The 17,764-nt window shown below is 32.1% G+C and overlaps 2 protein-coding genes across 3 annotated transcripts; both read right to left on the bottom strand.

The window, feature by feature from the left end:
* Positions 1–104: 104 nt before the first annotated feature.
* Positions 105–6,727, bottom strand: LOC140059925 (phospholipase B1, membrane-associated-like). Of its 2 annotated transcripts, none has more exons than XM_072105918.1 (14): positions 6,695–6,727; positions 6,069–6,151; positions 5,601–5,707; positions 5,296–5,356; positions 4,858–4,916; positions 4,661–4,728; positions 4,476–4,519; positions 4,213–4,321; positions 3,750–3,948; positions 3,435–3,523; positions 2,651–2,825; positions 2,342–2,437; positions 1,868–1,933; positions 105–1,010 (listed from the first exon to the last, which is right to left on the bottom strand). In XM_072105918.1, the coding sequence occupies exons 2-14, from the start codon at positions 6,130–6,132 to the stop codon at positions 792–794; spliced, it is 1,356 nt and encodes a 451-aa protein (XP_071962019.1). In that variant the 5' UTR covers positions 6,133–6,151; positions 6,695–6,727; the 3' UTR covers positions 105–791. The 2 variants fall into 2 exon arrangements, with proteins under 2 accessions (XP_071962019.1, XP_071962020.1); XM_072105919.1 differs by lacking the exon at positions 6,695–6,727 and adding an exon at positions 6,557–6,610.
* Positions 6,728–7,151: 424 nt separating this feature from the next.
* LOC140059917 (phospholipase B1, membrane-associated-like) lies at positions 7,152–17,720 on the bottom strand. Its single transcript, XM_072105903.1, has 14 exons — positions 17,345–17,720; positions 16,505–16,564; positions 16,045–16,115; positions 14,923–14,989; positions 14,585–14,643; positions 13,709–13,776; positions 12,420–12,463; positions 11,735–11,843; positions 10,966–11,164; positions 10,389–10,477; positions 9,964–10,039; positions 9,574–9,678; positions 9,277–9,372; positions 7,152–8,715 (listed from the first exon to the last, which is right to left on the bottom strand). Exons 1-14 carry the CDS (start codon positions 17,448–17,450, stop codon positions 8,356–8,358), a joined length of 1,509 nt encoding a protein of 502 aa, XP_071962004.1. The 5' UTR covers positions 17,451–17,720; the 3' UTR covers positions 7,152–8,355.
* Positions 17,721–17,764: the final 44 nt, after the last annotated feature.

Raw genomic sequence — 17,764 nt, 5'->3', positions numbered from 1 at the left:
GGAGTGCCATAGTATCTATAGCTCTAACTTTCATTTAAATTTCAACCACAACAAGAAAAAAGGCGACACTCACGCGTAGACTATTTAAAAAATATATTGATTTCTTTACAAAAACCATAGAAGTAAATGTTTACCTATATGCATAATCTTAACCACATTCCATAGGTACTGTACATTTAACTACAAATACATAACAAGTACTTCATGGATTAATTAAGTTAAGATATCTAATTGCATTGATGACTTTAATATTCACATGATATCCTACTACTAATTTTGCATAGGCATATTCGTACATAACACCATACCGGTATGCTGCAACACTCAATAAATATTTACAAAAAGATATATTGTCCCTCTAAACAAATTTTTTTTTTCTAATTGTTTGTTTAATATACCATTTTAATGTCACATAATAGTTATTCACTTTGACCAAAAACTTATTTACCTGAAAAGAAATACTTACTCTTTTGTCTTTTTATAAGGGAAATATTTTTTTTTTCTTTTTTGTTTTTACAGAAGTGAATAACTTTTTAAAGTCTGTTTTATTAATCTTCATTTTTCATGTTTTTGGGGAACAATACATCTTTAAACAATACAATGTGAAATTGTGCTTGTGTTCAAATGGTCTGTAATCAATCTATAGTAGGATGAAAATCCTTTTTTGGTGTCAAAAATAATAATTTAAAAAAACCTAGCCTCGAGAATAAAAAATGCATCAAATGAATGCATCGGCTGGTACGTTTGTGTTGACAAGTCAGCCACTGAGATTTCATGTAAAGATTACAGTGTTATATTGTATGGTATGAAAATCGCTGTACTTTAACTCGCATAAAAACAACAAGTAATATTAAAATGACACCGATCAATGACAACATCGTAACAACTATAACATGCACAGCTGACATTTTAGACTTTGAGTTCGAGTCTGCAGAGTTGGCCAGTGGTTCAGGATATCGTGGTTGCCAATCGGGCTCACTGTTCAGGTTCGTGTACAAGTATGGAAATATCTAGAAAATATATATAAATCCAAGGCAAATTACTAAGTGACAATGCTGTGGGTATCAGTGGCTGGATCTCAATGGAGATAAAAATAAAATAAGCACTGGAAAACGACAATGCTGTGGGTATCAGTGGATGATCTCAATGGAGATACAAATAAAATAAGCACTGAAAAATGACAATGCTGTGGGTATCAGTGGATAATCTCAATGGAGATACAAATAAAATAAGCACTGAAAATAATGACAATGCTGCGGGTATCAGTGGATGATCTCAATGGAGATACAAATAAAATAAGACAATACAACGATGAAATAAAACAGCCAGAAAAAAAATTGCAAAGCTTATGGGCAATGCAAGACTATAAAGTTAGAATGTACCACCAGTCAATGATAAATAACACATTTTCATTATATGTCATCTTCGGTGGCCTGCATGAGAGAATAAAAGGGGTGTGGGTGATGTGTGGGGTCATATGCCCTCCATTGATGGACATTTGACCGGCCGTGGCTGCACATATAATTTACTATTTTATTTATATATTCTATAATATATATTATATAACAGATCTCTTTGTAAAATTAAATTAGAAATATTTTATTTATTATAAATATTATTCTTGTAGCAGAGTGCAGTTGTGTCACAAGTTAAAAAAAAAAATTGGATTTGAACCCAGAGGTCTAGGATTGGAAGGCCACTGACTTAGTCAACACTGCATTGCAGCAAAAACCACTGTCAAAGATAAATCATCATGTATTATATGAAAAGAATTTTCTGATGATTACAGAAGTAACATGTGATAAACATGTGATAACTTTCCAGGGATATAGTGGGGAGAAACCATTGGTTCATTTTCTTAGCTTACCTGTGATGGACAATTGTATTTGTCATCCACGTTCACCACATCTGCCTTACCCCCTACAGGTTGTATCTATACAATTTCACATAATAAAGATAATAAAACTACAGTGTAATGAAGAAATAGTACTAATATTAGCTGCTTATATATGTTTGTAAGAATCATTTATAAGTTTTCTATTCTAAGTATTTTTTTCTGTTATTTGATTGATATAATACTAATGAAAATTTAATCTTCAAGTTTAAGTTCTATTTTAGAATATCAACTGTAACTAACATAGGAGGACGCCGGCTCACAAAAACGGCTATATGTAAGCCAAACTATTTGATGATCCTCTATCACAATTTCATAGTAACCAATAATAGTTATAAATGGTTTAAAAGAGTTTAATTAAATCAATGGATCATATTACTGCAGTAACTACAATTTGTTTACTTTTGAACCTTTTTGGTATTTAAGTAAATCATATTAAACACTTACCATGTTATTCCATAAAGCAATAGAACTTGTTGCATGACTCTTTAAACTGAAATGGAAGCAGTCCGGAGCAAAATATGTAAGGTCACCATTTCCTTCCTAAATGCCATAAAAAAAGAATATAAAATGTGATATTACCATCACACAATGGAAAGGTATTTATAATTCAACAACAAACTTTCAAACAAATGTGCTGTTCCAATGCATTAAACCACTATTCACATTGATCACAAATATTTTGAATATTATGGTCTGTTGACGTTGAACAATATTCCTCCTAAAGTATAATACATAATAGCAGAATCTTATTACCTTATCCAGTGGTATTTTAGCATGTGATAAAAACGGCTGCAGGACCACTGTAAAATCCTCTCTGGTATCATAACGTTCACTCAGAATAAGTTTCTCAACTAATTGATTGTACTGTTGGCTCAAATCTGAAACCTGATGAATCCTTTCGCCATACACAGCACATGAGCAAATAGCACTATTAAAATTATTGTTATTAAATATTTTAATATATAATTGTGTTTAATTACCATACTTCTATGAATAGAATAGTACTTTAATGTATTAATAATAACTCATAAACTATTTTTTTGTGCTTCATCACACAATTGATTTTGTTTGTTTAAATTAGGTCCTCTATGAACCAATGGCAGCCACAGTGCAGCGCCTACCATGAACGACAGGAGCTGATATGCACCAGTACATCAGGGTAACCAGTGGCGTATCGACTATGAGCGCTCAATGGCTAAACGGCCCAAGAGGTTATGGGGGCCCCTAAGCAGTACACAGAGGAAAACCAGGCATAAAAATATGTCGAAAAAGGCTAAAAATGCCCAAGGCCTCCAGCGTTGGAGAACCACTTAAGGTTTTCAAACCAGGGGCCTCAGGCCTCTGCGTTACACCACTACGGGTAACTCCTATTCTTGTGCTATACAAGTCATATATGTACACTGGACCTTCAGTTTTAAGTCCATCCACTGAAGATTTGTATCAGAACTATGATCGAGAAGAGCCTGTGCTGATTCTAGCCTATGGCCATATGCCTCTGCCTGCTTGGTAACTCAACTCAAATGTGCATGTTACTTACAGATGAACAACACTACATACAACTCCCTTTAACAATGACAACTGTGTGAGGTCCATGATGTTCACCACATTTACAAGAGCCCTGGGCACCTGCAAACACACAAGACATTCTTTATATAACACAAAAAAAAATATGACAGTTTCTCTACCTGAAGTTTATGGTTAACATTACGAAAAAATCTTGAAGCAAGAAATCCATTGCTTTTGATTGATCAATTCGTTTATGTTGCGGCTTACATCCTTGCGTTGCATCCTAGTGGGTACAAAGCGTTAGGACCAGATACTATTAGTCAAGACAGACAATTTTGAAACTTACAGTGCTGTGGAAAATGTCTAGCGCTTCTTTTATGTTGGCCTCAAACTGATCACCCGTGAATCTTTCCTGATTGTCGCACCATCCACATAGATCGTTTCCCCCAATGAATAAAGTGATGATTTTCCAATCATTGTAGAAGTCTGTGTTTGGATCATTTTTCAACCTCTTTATAAGTTCACCAGCTTGTACTGCCATGTCCCTATAAAGCAAAACAAATTTGTATGAACTTTCATTTGTAGTAAAGACATCAATAAAAAAAAAAGAACATTGCATGAAATATAGTACTGTGTAAACAGATTATGTATTGAGTAATACATAAATATGTCCTATGTCAATGAGGATTCTATTACCGTATTAGTATTATTGTATACCTTCAAGTCATCCATGACTATTAACAACAATGGAATATATTCATTATACAGCCACTGGACATTATTTTGAAAACATTTACCATGACACTTACTCCGATACAGCCCCTGGAACGGCTACATTAAATTTAGAATTGGCTCTTTTTTCATTTCCTGTACCTGTTGAGTATCCGTAAACTGATGGGTTGTAGTATTTGAATACATCTTAAAGAAAAAAGTATTAAGTAAGTAAAGTAAACAGCCTGGATAGAACAGAGTAATAAGTGCCTATATAGTTGTATATCACATTGTAGGCACCAAGCTACAGTAAATTTTCCAAAGACTACGAAACAATTTCTAAACAATTTGTTTCTCTTACTTCCTAGACTTCGAATTTCGGTTATATCATCATCACCACCAATCCTAAGAGAAAGAAAAAGCAAATAATTACCAATTAATTCTTACATAATTTTAAAGGTATGTAATCAGAGTTAACTTAGTCCAGTAGAGGTCCCCATTTACAAAAAGTTATGGGATAATAATACAAATTTAAACAAAACTTACGACCAAGAAACTCCTCTAAATTGAGTTAAAACACCAATTAATGTACGTGCCTCAGCTCCATTTGCAGCCTTCAAAAATAAATATATATATATATAATATAAATATTTTAAAAGAAATTCTTATACCGGTAATTAAAATGTCTTTTTTTTAAATCCAATATTTTACAAATATTCCAATGATGTGAAAATAATTCTTACAGTTAATGAGTCCCCTAATGCTGCAATAACATCAATATCACCTGGCCGCAACTGATTGACTACAAAAAAAGATATAACTTTGTTATTCATAATTGTTATAGCGTCTATGTCATCAGCTTTTAAATACAATGTACAATATCATATATCATAAAGATTAAAATAAAGCATAGTAGACTAATACAGAAAAAAGCATAACAGGGAAAAATAAATGAAACTACAGTTTTGTTAGGAATCATGTCAAATTATTCCACCTGCAGTTACTGCAGTAGCAATATTTTGTTTACGCTTATCAAGTTTTTTGGTTGCAATATACATTTGAAAGTGACTCATATGCTCATAAATTGAAACAAAAACAATACGTTATTATTGCAGTAAAAAAAAATTACTGCAGCAGAATCAATTTGACATACAAAAAAAACCAAAAAAATAAGAACATACCTGATTTTGGTTTTTCGGTTGATTTGGACGGTGGACAGGGAAAGTCAGACATGAATTCATTCTAATAGAAAATAATAATGATGATTAGATTAACACATTAACATGTTATTTCATCATACCACGTCGAGAGTATTAAAAAGTCACTATCCAATTGAACTTTAATGGTCTAATGGTAGGACGTCTGCATTTCAAGCAGAAGGTTCTGGGTTGAAATACATGTATTTCTAATTTTTTGGATTTTGCTAGGCAGTTTATGCTTGTGAATTTAGGCAGCGGAGTAGCACCCCTTGACTTCACCTTCATACCTTGATTTCTTCACCTTGTGGGTCATGTCCAGCTTTATTCAGATTCTGTAACTGTTCATCATATTCTTGCAATCCAGCAACAATCTCTTTAAATCGTTGCCATCTTGCTGTATAACAAAATAAGCATTTTGTATGAAGTTATTTATTTTATCGAAACCAGCAGCGATAATTACCGCCACTAACAGGTTTGAAACATAAAGCAATACATTAAAAACAGTTAACAATAAAGTACAAACATATAAATTTATATGTAAAAACATAGTATTGAATACATTTTGGCGTTTTGCCCTTAGTTATTGATGTGTTACATATTGCTTATATAAAAGCTACACATTTTCAATAAAATAATTATTTCAATGATATACCAATTAAATTAAAAAATTGTAAAAACTGGTCCAAATTTCAAAAGTTATTTTAAAATGACAGAATGATTTATTTTCAAAGCACACATAGAATGCTTGTACTTACAGTTATAGCAAGAGGTAGATGAAAATACAAGTAGAAACAGAACACAATATAAGTGTATGCGCATTACAATGTTTTCAAATATACTGTTGATAGAAAATATAGAATAATTCAATTAGTTTAGTAATCCATATGAAAACAAAGAATAACTTTACGCAATTTCAAGTGACAAGTTTGTTTGTATTAGCGACGCTGTGCACGGTATCCAGCAGTTTTTCCTCTTTAAAGGTGAAGTTATAACAAAATGTTCCTCCTATGTACATTTTATTACTTTGGTACGTATATCACTGACCTACTGTAGTAATATGTCACAAAATCCTGTGTAAACATACCTTTAAAACAGGTACAATAGAATAGCTGTATCATGCAGCCCCCTCCAACACAATGCATATTATATACTAGTCATTGAATACTACTGAGACACATTTAAATAAGGGCAAAAATATCACATACTTTAAAATAATCCATAATTGAATAACACCTGTTCTTACATGGAACTTAACAATACAAAAACCTGCAAAAACTATTGTCTGAATAATTTGTATATAGAAATAGACAACTTGCTATGTTTGTATAGCTTATGGTTTAAACAATTACAATTCAAACTACACCATGACATTTATACTTACCATAGAGTTATTATTCAATCTAGTGGATTATTACTAAACATTCATGAACATGTCACATGTTCATTCACAATATCAAGATATTGCAAAATACACACATAAATATCTGATATTAAAGGTCAAAGATTAAAGATTAGTTCTGACAGGTCATATGACTGAAACTGAAAAACAATCAACGTTGAGTAAACTTTGAATCAACTCCTTAACAACCGTAATCAGGAACCAATACATACTAGTCAAGTAGAATAAATACACCTATCAAGTACATAAACAATGTAAGGTACAAAAGGATGAAAATATAGGTACCTTATTTCAATCCAAAGGCGGCAAATGAATTAAACAACAATGTAGTGGGTACTACCAGAGGCTGGATCTCAAGGAGATACAATAATATAAGCAAAAAGCTAAAGCAAAATAAAACCATCAGAAAGAAAGCTTTTCATAAAACACTATTCCTTTGTTGACCAGTTAGAAAAGGTTTTGCAAAGATCTCAACTTTCCAATATCATGCATGACCTAATATATTGAAAGATATGGATCACTGGGTTAAAAAAAACAAACTGGGTTAAGGAAACAAACTGGGTTAAAAACAAAGGTTTAGGCTCTTCAGACTTTGATGGAGTTGTGTGAAAATAAGTATAATATCAAAATATCAATATTTTAACATTTAATTTTAATACATATAATACAAAAAACTCATTTAAACATATACAAGATTAAAAAAAGGATATTTTGTTATAATACTTTATTTTAGCCACACAGATTAACATAACGCACTCAGGTGACAGCCCTATGCCAAAACACAATTATAACATAACTCACTCCTGATATATTGATCGAAACTTTGAGAAACTCAACAGTTCTTTTCATAACTAATATACGTCGTGTACCACAAACTCTATATCAACATATAATAACATAATAATAAGCACTAAACAGTGATGAGTAAAAACACATTTTGTAACTTGTAATATACACTTATATCATTAATATATTTCATTATATACAAATTTGTACTCATTATCAACAATAATTGTATTTCTAAATAATATACTAAGGAAACCAATCATAGTTGTATGATTTTTCCAAGGATTTGTTTAAAGTAGATAGTAAAGTTAGATGATTTAAAATATACATAATTAGATAAAACAAAATGAGACAATTATCTTAATAATAATAATATAACTATCTTATCTACCTGCATTGTATTTTGCATTTTTCTTCTTCTTCTTCTTCTTTTGCTTAGCATGGAAATACAGGTGCTCTCCAATTCACTATTTGTTTTTATATCTAGGAAAATAGTGGCCATATTCACCAAACAAGACCACTAATTTCCTTTAAATTCTGATCAGAATTCATTAAAAAGAAACTTCTCTTATCTCTGTCTACACTATCAAACTTTATGTGACAAAAAAGTGTGATGTGCCCATATATGGACATGATGATGTTATATCACTACCATATTTGGGTATATCACACTTTTTTTTGTCAAACTGGTTTGATAGTGTAGACAGAGCTTAAAATGTTATTGATTTAAATACAACACAAGACTTTTAAAATTTGAAATATGTTTCCATTAGCCTAATGCATGGATGGTGAATACGATTACATGGTGTTAATAAATCTTTATTTAGGTGACCTGTATTTGCTGCACATTTAATATCTTAAACTTTTACATATCCCTTTCTTCCAATAAGCTTCTTTCTTTTAATTACAACTACTACGATCACACACAATCCTACAAGAAGGATGACTCCTAAGGCTATAGAAACAATGGAACCTTTCGAAAGCGACTCCTTAGTAGAGTCATCTTCAGCATTCCATCCCATGACATCAATGTCTTCTCTCTGCAACTGTGTTTTGTAGTTATCTTTCTTTTGTTGCTTTTGTTGAAGATTGTTCTTCTCATTGACTTGGAATTCTGGTGCACTGTTCACATTTGTGTACAGGTACGGGAAATCTTCACTTGGACAGTTGATGGACTGATATTTCCAAACGGTATCCTTGGATCCTACTCGTTGAAACTGAATAAAGAAAAGAGTTATTAAATATAGTATGTACAAGTTTCAGCAATACAAATTCAGTGGCTGTATTCACACTTCAGCTTCTTAACAAATTCTCCTATCAAAGTATGATTGGTGTATACAGTCACTGATGTCTATGACCTCTCAACTCTCTCAAACTGCCTATGCCCTTACATGTCAAAGGGACCATGAGAGTTTACCTCGGAAGCTCCCTACAATTTAAAAAAATTATGTTTTTGAAGGGTAGAGTTAAACTCAAATCCTACTGTCAGAACTTTGTCCCAACAAAAAGAACTTGATATGCAATATCATGTGGGACTGTACTCAAACAAGGTTCTGCACAATATAGGAAGATAAGTGAGACAAAATCATGTCCTTTTCATTTAGGCATTTGAGCCTGAAGCTCTGTCTACATTATCAAACCAGTTGGACAAAAAGTGTAATGTGCCCAGTGATAGTGATATGACATTATCATGTCCATATATGGGCACATCACAATTTTAACATAAAGTTTGATAGTGTAGACATATGTGTGGTTGGTGAAATTCTGAGACCATGTACCATATTGTTCCAGAGAGCAATAGCAGCAGCAGCGTGTCCTATACCGCTGAAGTGAAAGCAATCTGGTGCAAAATATGAAAAATCTGGAGAGCCATCCTGAAAAAAAAAGGAAGGAAATTGTTTATCTTTCAAATGTTCAGAAATAAAAAAATTAGACAACAGAAAAAACACATGTCTATATAAAAAGCAGTACAATTTGATAAATCTTTTATTATAAAACAAAATTGAAGATTTTTTTTCAGCATAAAATCATCACTTTAAATTTTTCTATCATAAATGTAGAATATCATGTCTTACCTCAAGCCTAGGAATATCAGTGTCATGAAACATAGGCTGATATGCAACAGTAAAATCTTCCTTATCATCATATTTGCCACTATCTACAGCTGACTGAAGGAATGCCTAGTAAATACAAAGTTAACAGTATCACAATATAATATAACAAAATTCTACATATTTCAAGTTTATAGCCAACAGTACCAACAGCAATTATTCACTCTAGAAATTCTTTAACAAAAACTCTCCACACAAACTAATTCCCCTATATCGGTACATAGGTTAGTGTGTCCGGAGAAATGCAAGACTTGAACCCATAACCTTGAGATTGGTAGGCAACAATACCAGTTACTAATAAAACATTCATTTGTGTTTTTATGTAAATGTAAGGCTAAAAAACCTAAATATTACCTGGTATTGCTTGGTAAGGTGAACAACCTTCTCGAGACGAAGCTGTGATCCCAGTGGACAGGGACATTCCAAAGTACTGTAGACACACAAATTGAAAAGATGTTGTTATATAATAATACATTAGGGCATGGAGTAAAGATCTTTACTCCATGATTAGGGTGATCATTGACCAAGAAATTTTAAAATTAAATTGAAAATATGTATTGTAATATTAAACTTACACATTGCAGTGCAAATTGGTATCAATAACTACAGCAATAAAATTGTCTAGGCAATGATAAAATGACTTGAAACCTGTATGTATTGTAATATTAAAACTTACACTGAAGTGCAGTGCAAATTGGTATCAATAACCACAGCAATAAAATTGTCTAGGCAATGATAAAATGACTTGAAACCTGTATGTATTGTAATATTAAACTTACACATGAAGTGCAGTGCAAATTGGTGTCCTAAGTTCCCTGATAATTTCAACATTCAAAATACCAACAACATTTACAAACGTTCTAGGCAACTATAAAAAAAAATAAAATTTCCAATAATTTATCAACAATGTAAGCGAAAATATATAACCTCTGTCTACACTATCAAACTGTATGTGACAACAAGATGTGATGTGCCGATTATGGACATGATGATGTCATATCACTACCATATTTGGGCATATCACTACCATATCTGGGCATATCACTACCATATCTGGGCATATCACTACCATACTTGGGAAAATCACATTTTTGTTTGTTTGATATAGTGTAGACAGAGCTTTAGAAACTATTTCTGTTTTTAAAGATTGAACCATTCTTAAGATCTGTCTACACTATAAAACGTTATGTGACAAAAATGTGATGTGCCCATATATTGACATGAAGATTGGAAGATACCATATTTAGGCATATTCCTACCATATTTGGGCACATCACACTTTTTTTGTCAAAATAGTTTGATAGTGTAGACAGAGCTTTACACAGGGCCTTTCAGTAGTATAACTGTTTTCTATACCTCGTCATGGAATATCTTTAAAGCCTTTTCTATGTTTGCAACATAAAGTTCTGCAGTTCGCTCTTCTGGTTTTTTACAGGATTGACATAAATCGTTACCGCCGATGAAAAGTGTTACCAGTTTCCAATCGTTCTCAAAGTCAACGTTTGGATCAATTTTCATCTTTTCAACCAAGTTCAGTGCCTGATTTTCCATGCCTCTATAAAAAGTAACAATTTAAAAATGAAGTTGTGTAAACACCAAGTGCTAAAAAAGTACACTGAAAAAATGTCCTAACTGACATTCAAACTCATTTAATGAATATAGTTTAATTGATTGACTAGAGTATTTACACTCTAAACCAAATGAACTGTGCGCAAGTCATACATTCATGAATTAATCCATGCCTGTAAATGAAGGTAAACCTGGATGCTATTGGGAATTACAAGGAATTCTGCTTTCTGTAGTACTGTACCCTTGTACCTAGTTTAAGACAGAGCTGTTTTAACGTAATATTGGGAGAACCATATGAAATAAACCATGGAGTAAAGAATAATATTCTTTACTCCATGAATAAACCATGTTCCTTTGAATTCTTGAAATATTGTGGTATTATGTAAGTACTAAAGGTGCCACTACAAAAGACATTATTACAGCAATTTTGATGTTTTCTGTATGAAAGAATTTACACACAGAGGCGTCAACATCTGCATTTAGTGTATGATGTGTGCCCTGGTGTATGTATATTCTGAGGTTTTGTTAGGTGAAAGCGGACAGTGTAGTAACTTACACTGCCTTGGCTCCTGGGACCGCGGAATTAAGGTTTGATCCAAGTGCGTCTGTTCTTGCAATCCCTACAGAATACCCATGAATGTCAGGGTTGTATTTCCTTAAAATATCTACAAGAAATAAAATATTATTAAATTATTATATATAGCAGTTTGTAAACTTTGGCGTATATATTATTATAAACAACTTCACTCAATTTGTTACACCAAAACCACAAAAGCTAAAATCCTACTGTATATGACTGAGACCAAGTAGAAGCCCACCCCCTAATTCAGGCTCAGACATTGAATTTGGTAAATACATTGTTATATAATCCTACCTCCTATCTTTTACCAAACACGTATGACGGTCGTACCCAAGCCTTTCCCTGAGACTACTGTATATATGGTCATATAAAGTTTTCTTCATATTTAGGAAGTTGTATACAAAACAGAGCAATAGGCCTATAGTAAATTCATTGTCTAAAATATACCACAAAGAGAATCACGTTGTAATTTTAAAATATCTATTTCATTTTTTTTTCATTTCTTTATTCGACAACGAGCGGTCCAGGGGTTGCGACATTAACAGAGCGGCATAACACATTTGTGTCCACAATCCCTGTAACATACAACATAATACAAGGTAAAAATGTAAACAACAGAATATTTTAAACATTTTAAAAATCTGGTTATACAACCACTTACTTGTGAGTGTTTGATATTCTTCCAGATTGCCATCACCACCCATACTACAGAATGACACAATAAGAAATAAAAAAGAGAATGTATAATCATGAAACTACAAACATGCATTCCTCAAATACATAAAGTTTGGAATGTTGCTTTTTGTTACTCTAGAAAACTTTATCAAGCCATTCATTCATTTATTTATATTTTTTATTTTACTTTGTTTGTACTACCATTCATTAAAGGCCAATTTACACAGACGTAGCTTATCCCACATATAATATGTATTTATCCTGAGCGGAAACCGCCCAATCCAATATGTAAATGGTTATAAGGAATAACATAGGTTCTATATGTTTATTACCATTACCTCTAGTCTGTAAATTGGCTTTAATGCTTATATCTGAGCTTCTGGTAAAATAAGCCCATATTGATCCAATAAGAGGATATCAATTGACAACACTAAGGTATTTATTTAATTTTAATTTTATTCAGTTCACAACCAACAGCGATGAAACCGGTTTTGTTATGCTCTTTATCTGATGATGACTTGAAATTTTCTAGATGTAAATAGACTCATTGTCTGTCACGCTATATACAGTTATGAATGTGAAGGAATTTCTACAACATGATTGATTATACTTCCTTAAATGAGATCGTATTGAAAGTGAGAAGACACAATATAAAGAAGGGAAAAATTCAGGTAATAAAAACAAGATTCTATACTTAGTAATACAACAAGGAATGGAAAGTCAGACAAGTTAAATTTACACCATAAAGAACTAAAAAACATTTTATTTTTGTATTCTCTCCTGTATTGTTGCTTTGTATGGTATCTTTTTCTTTCTTTTTTTTTATACTCTGTCCATACTTTTAATGTTTGTTGATGTAATGTTATGGTTTTTTTTTACCACACCACAAATGGCTTTTTATTTTTTGTGAGTGCCACTGTTTTAAAGGTGAAGTGTCCAAATTAAATTGAATTAATTTAAACTACTGCTTTATCGCTATATTATGCATTAGTATTTTGTTAATGTATTGTAATTAGGCTACTAATCTGCTTTATCAAAGTTTATACAAATATATGGGATTACTAAAGCAGATATCCAAAGATTTTCCCGATATTTTGAATCTGGTTTCCATCTCCTTCTAAGGGTTGATTTTGTCCTTATGGATTTTCACCCATGGTATTAATTTCTGATTCCTTAGAACTTTTTGTTTTCATGATTAACAATTTGAACAAAAATAGCATGGGAATTTTCTAGTGACATTATCTTTTGCATCATGATAAAAATGCTTTCACTTACGACCAGGAAACTCCTCTATACTGCAACAACACACCAGGAAGAGTTTCACTCAATGCTCCATTGGCAGCCTGAAAACATTAAACAAACCACAGAGTAATAATCATTACCATGAACATACAGAGTCATCATTGTTCCTGTACATGTAATGTGCTAAAATTAAATTATTACAAATGTTTGCTTTGGTTTAAATCATCTTCATATGTTTCCTTGAATTTAACCCAAAATAAAAATGATGTAAGCTTTTCCATATGTTATCCATTTACAATATGTCGATTGTTGCTGTTATTTGTCTGTTTTTATTACTTTTTATAGCTTGTAGGTTTAGTAGGTATTTACTTTGTCTATTTTGATGATTGATTCACCGTTACACGGAAACTGAAGAATTGCAAATACATATCAATCATATTAGCTTTCCTCACTTTTTTTCAGAGTTTGTTTTATATTACTGAATATTCTCTGGTAATCCCACCTCCCTAGAACACGAAATTGGGCTGACTGTAAGGGGTGGGACTATACCCAGGGAAACCTTGATTCAGGAAAAAAAATTATTACTAAACATTACTTATAAAAATATGAAATGGCTAGGGAGAGGCCTATACATCCAGACCGAAAGTCAATACTGGGACTATACCCAAGGATATACTGGTTTGTAAAATAAGGCATACAGTAGGAGGTGGGATTAGACCCGAAGTGGGATTATACCTGAAGATATACGGTATATATCAAACTTGTGGATCCTCTGATATCAATCAAAAATGTTATGAATGCAAGAAGAGTTTAAAAAACAATATCGTTAACAGCTACTGTATTTGATGATAAAAGATTGAACATTTCAATATCATTCATCATTCATACTGTAATTTTGGCTGGACTTACCGTGATTGAGTCACCAATAGCCCCAATAACTTTGATGTCACCAGGTCTTAATCTATGAACTGAAAAGCATGGTTTAAAACCAGTAAGATTACTCATACGAGAGTGATGTAAATATAAATAAAAACATTTAATGTAGGCCTACCATATATTAAACTATTACAAACAATCTTAATGGATAAATTGATTGTACTTTATTTATAGGGAGTAAGTTATGATTTAATAACTCCCACTACCCTCGTACACAAGATAATGCACTGGGTGGATGGTGCAACTGGAAATTGAGGCCAATGTAGAAATTATTTTACACCCAAATGAGAAACATTTAAATTGTAACTAACCTGATGTTGGAACTTCCCTCGAATGCACTACTGGACAGTTAAACTCTCCAGAAGGCAACACATTTCCCTAACAACAAAAAAACAGTTTTGTGGCTTAATATTTTTTCTTTTTCATTTTACCTCCTGAAATTTTTTACATTGGAGGAGGTAATGGGCTGATCTACGTTAGGTCTATAACACTTCCACTGCTAAGTTTTTTTTAGACTTTAGACAATCAAAAGTTTGAACACAATGCTATGAAAATAAATAACTTTTCTGTCAAAGATATTAATTTGAAACACACCCTAAATACAACAATGTTATAGATTTGGGAACCAATTGAACTTTATCAGTGTCAACATTTCAGATAAAATGTATTTATAACAGTCACATGCTTATCAAACTGGGTACAATTATTGATAACGCACAGAAAAACTTTGATGTCAAATTAACAAAAGTTTGTTCTATTGATAAAGAGAAGTGTTGTCATTTATACTAAGTGATTATGTATCAACAAAATTACTTCTATATCTAGCACGATTGGACATAATCTAGAATGTTCTATTTATGACCTAATCACTTCATTTAAAATGACAACGTACATGCAATAAGCCGATTAATATAGGATTCATGACAGTATGCTATCAAAAGAGAGTGCAGCAACCCAGTATAAAGCGTGTGCTTATTGTTAGACGCATTATATGACCCCTGAAAAAAACTTTTACTTGAATATTGACCATCACCCGATGTTTGAAAGTTTATTTGTGGGAAATAACTGCCTTTTGTTTGAAAATAACAAACCTTGTTAAACTAACAGGGGAAAGTGAGTGAGAGAGAGTGGTGGGGGGGGGGGGGGTGATGGGTATACTGTATAAGGTTTGTATGGTTGTCGCCAACTTGTATCTATTTCACACAACCATACACAAAGACACAAAGGGAAAATTACCAGAATTGAATGTGGGAAGTTTAACATCATCTTCCTATAGGAACTGTGCAGAACCTTGTTTGATTATAGTTGTACATGGATTGGTCACATTTTGAACTAAATTTGGTTATTTAGGCTTGTCAATTATATTGGTGAGTTTGCGATCGGTCTTAAACTCAGCTACTACCAAGAAAACAATTATTCAATGTATATGTTACCTTTGCTCTTGGTGTGTGACATTTTGGAGCATCTTCAGTGTCATATGTGTACAACACCTTCTCTAATGTACCTTTTCAAAAAGAAAACAAATGCTACTGTATATGTAATACCTTAATATAAAATAAAAATCATAAAATAAAATCTCATTTGGGAAAGGGATAATGTGTTTTAAATAAGTAGATGGATATGCAATTTTTTTATGTTAAATTATTCATAAAAAATGTTACATTGTATTTTGTTTTGGCTTTTGGGTGTACCGGAGTGAGATTATACCCAAGGATATCCAGTCTTTGAATTTGAAAAAATCACAAGAATATTTATTAAAGTATATCATTAAACAATTGAAGAAATGCTTTCAAATTGGAAATCATGAATGCACCCAAGCAAGTGTCTCTAGAGTCTAGTGAATGAAGAGGTAAAACTATGGAGAAAGTAAAAATAAACATTGGGAACACTTACCATCTTTCCAATAATCACTGTCTTCATTGGTTGCATCTATACTTTTACTTTCAAAAGAACCTATAACAAAAGCAGTTTAACTATTGATAACAAATCAATTGAAAACATACTGTAAAAAAGAAGAATAAAAAGAATAATTGTTGAATAAATTATAGGAAATAGTGTTCTTAAGGGTACTATATATATCCATGTGACTGGTTGAGAGAGTTGAAAAACAGAAAAATAAGACACAATTAGGAGAATTAAGGATCAAATTCCTTTTGTGGCCAGTACTTGAAAGACCACAATTTGTAAAGAAGCACTTTTTGGTGGAGAAAGGATAAATATAGTAGAAAAGGCCATATACCAGAGAAGAGTAAAATTACAATTGGCGGTGCAGCGCGTATAACCAAGGGGTACCTTTAGTTTATTCACAAAACAATGTAGAAGAATAGAAATTTAATTCATGAATAATACCACCAAACATGCAAGTTAGGATGACTATAACGAGGCATTTAATAAAAAGGCAAATAGCCTTTTTATAAATAATAAATACTTACTTATTTACATACAATATGTCCTATTGGTATATAGCACTCTAGGCATTGTTTACTGTTCTGATGATGAGAATAGTTTCTCGAAACATGTCACATTTACATTTTAAGGCAATTTGCCTTTTTATTAAATGCCTCGTTATAGAAATTTAATTGGATTAACACGATTAACAACGGCTCGTGAATTTTGCATAATTTCAGTCTTCCCCCCCCCCCCAACCCCACTGGCCATACCAACAATATCCACTAGGCCTACATACACTACATTACAGTTTTATGATACAAAAGAACATTAAAAAAAACTTACTATCTCCTGTATAATTCTTTTCATCTTGGTGCGACGTGTCTCTACATTGAATCACATTGTTAAAAACGATGAAAATTAGGAAAAAAACATAGATAGTTCGACACATGGCCAAATTATTTCTGGACGTAAAATAATCACGAAACAAATATTATGACTTTAATGAGCCTTTATCAACTGGTTAGTACACTTTATTAGTGTCTGAGTTCAATAAAGTTTATGTTTAGATAGTTAGAACAAAGTTCTATATACATAGCTAAAAATATCAAACTAGTTTCTGATTGGTCCATCTTCCTAGGTGTCTATTATTTTATTGGTTCGTTATCTTATATCGAAAACAAAATGTAAATCTTTCACTTGATGTACTGATTAAAGAAGAGGAGGGTGTGAATATTGGGGTCAAAACTGAAATTGAAAATATGC

This window comes from Antedon mediterranea, chromosome 10 (assembly GCF_964355755.1).
Source record: "Antedon mediterranea chromosome 10, ecAntMedi1.1, whole genome shotgun sequence".
Classification (NCBI taxonomy): domain Eukaryota; kingdom Metazoa; phylum Echinodermata; class Crinoidea; order Comatulida; family Antedonidae; genus Antedon; species Antedon mediterranea.
Note: the sequence above shows the minus strand (reverse complement) of the source record. Positions and strands in the feature narration are given on the sequence as shown.

Coding starts and splice junctions, on each gene's coding strand:
- LOC140059925 (XM_072105918.1), bottom strand. CDS start 6,132: ATGCGCATACACTTATATTGTGTTCTGTTTCTACTTGTATTTTCATCT. Junction 4,322..4,475: donor CGAAATTCGAAGTCTAGGAA/GTAAGAGAAACA, acceptor TTTTTCTTTAAG/ATGTATTCAAATACTACAAC. Junction 1,934..2,341: donor TTGCTTTATGGAATAACATG/GTAAGTGTTTAA, acceptor GAAATTGTATAG/ATACAACCTGTAGGGGGTAA.
- LOC140059917 (XM_072105903.1), bottom strand. CDS start 17,450: ATGTGTCGAACTATCTATGTTTTTTTCCTAATTTTCATCGTTTTTAAC. Junction 14,644..14,922: donor GAGGGAAGTTCCAACATCAG/GTTAGTTACAAT, acceptor CATGCTTTTCAG/TTCATAGATTAAGACCTGGT. Junction 8,716..9,276: donor TTGCTCTCTGGAACAATATG/GTACATGGTCTC, acceptor TTCTTTATTCAG/TTTCAACGAGTAGGATCCAA.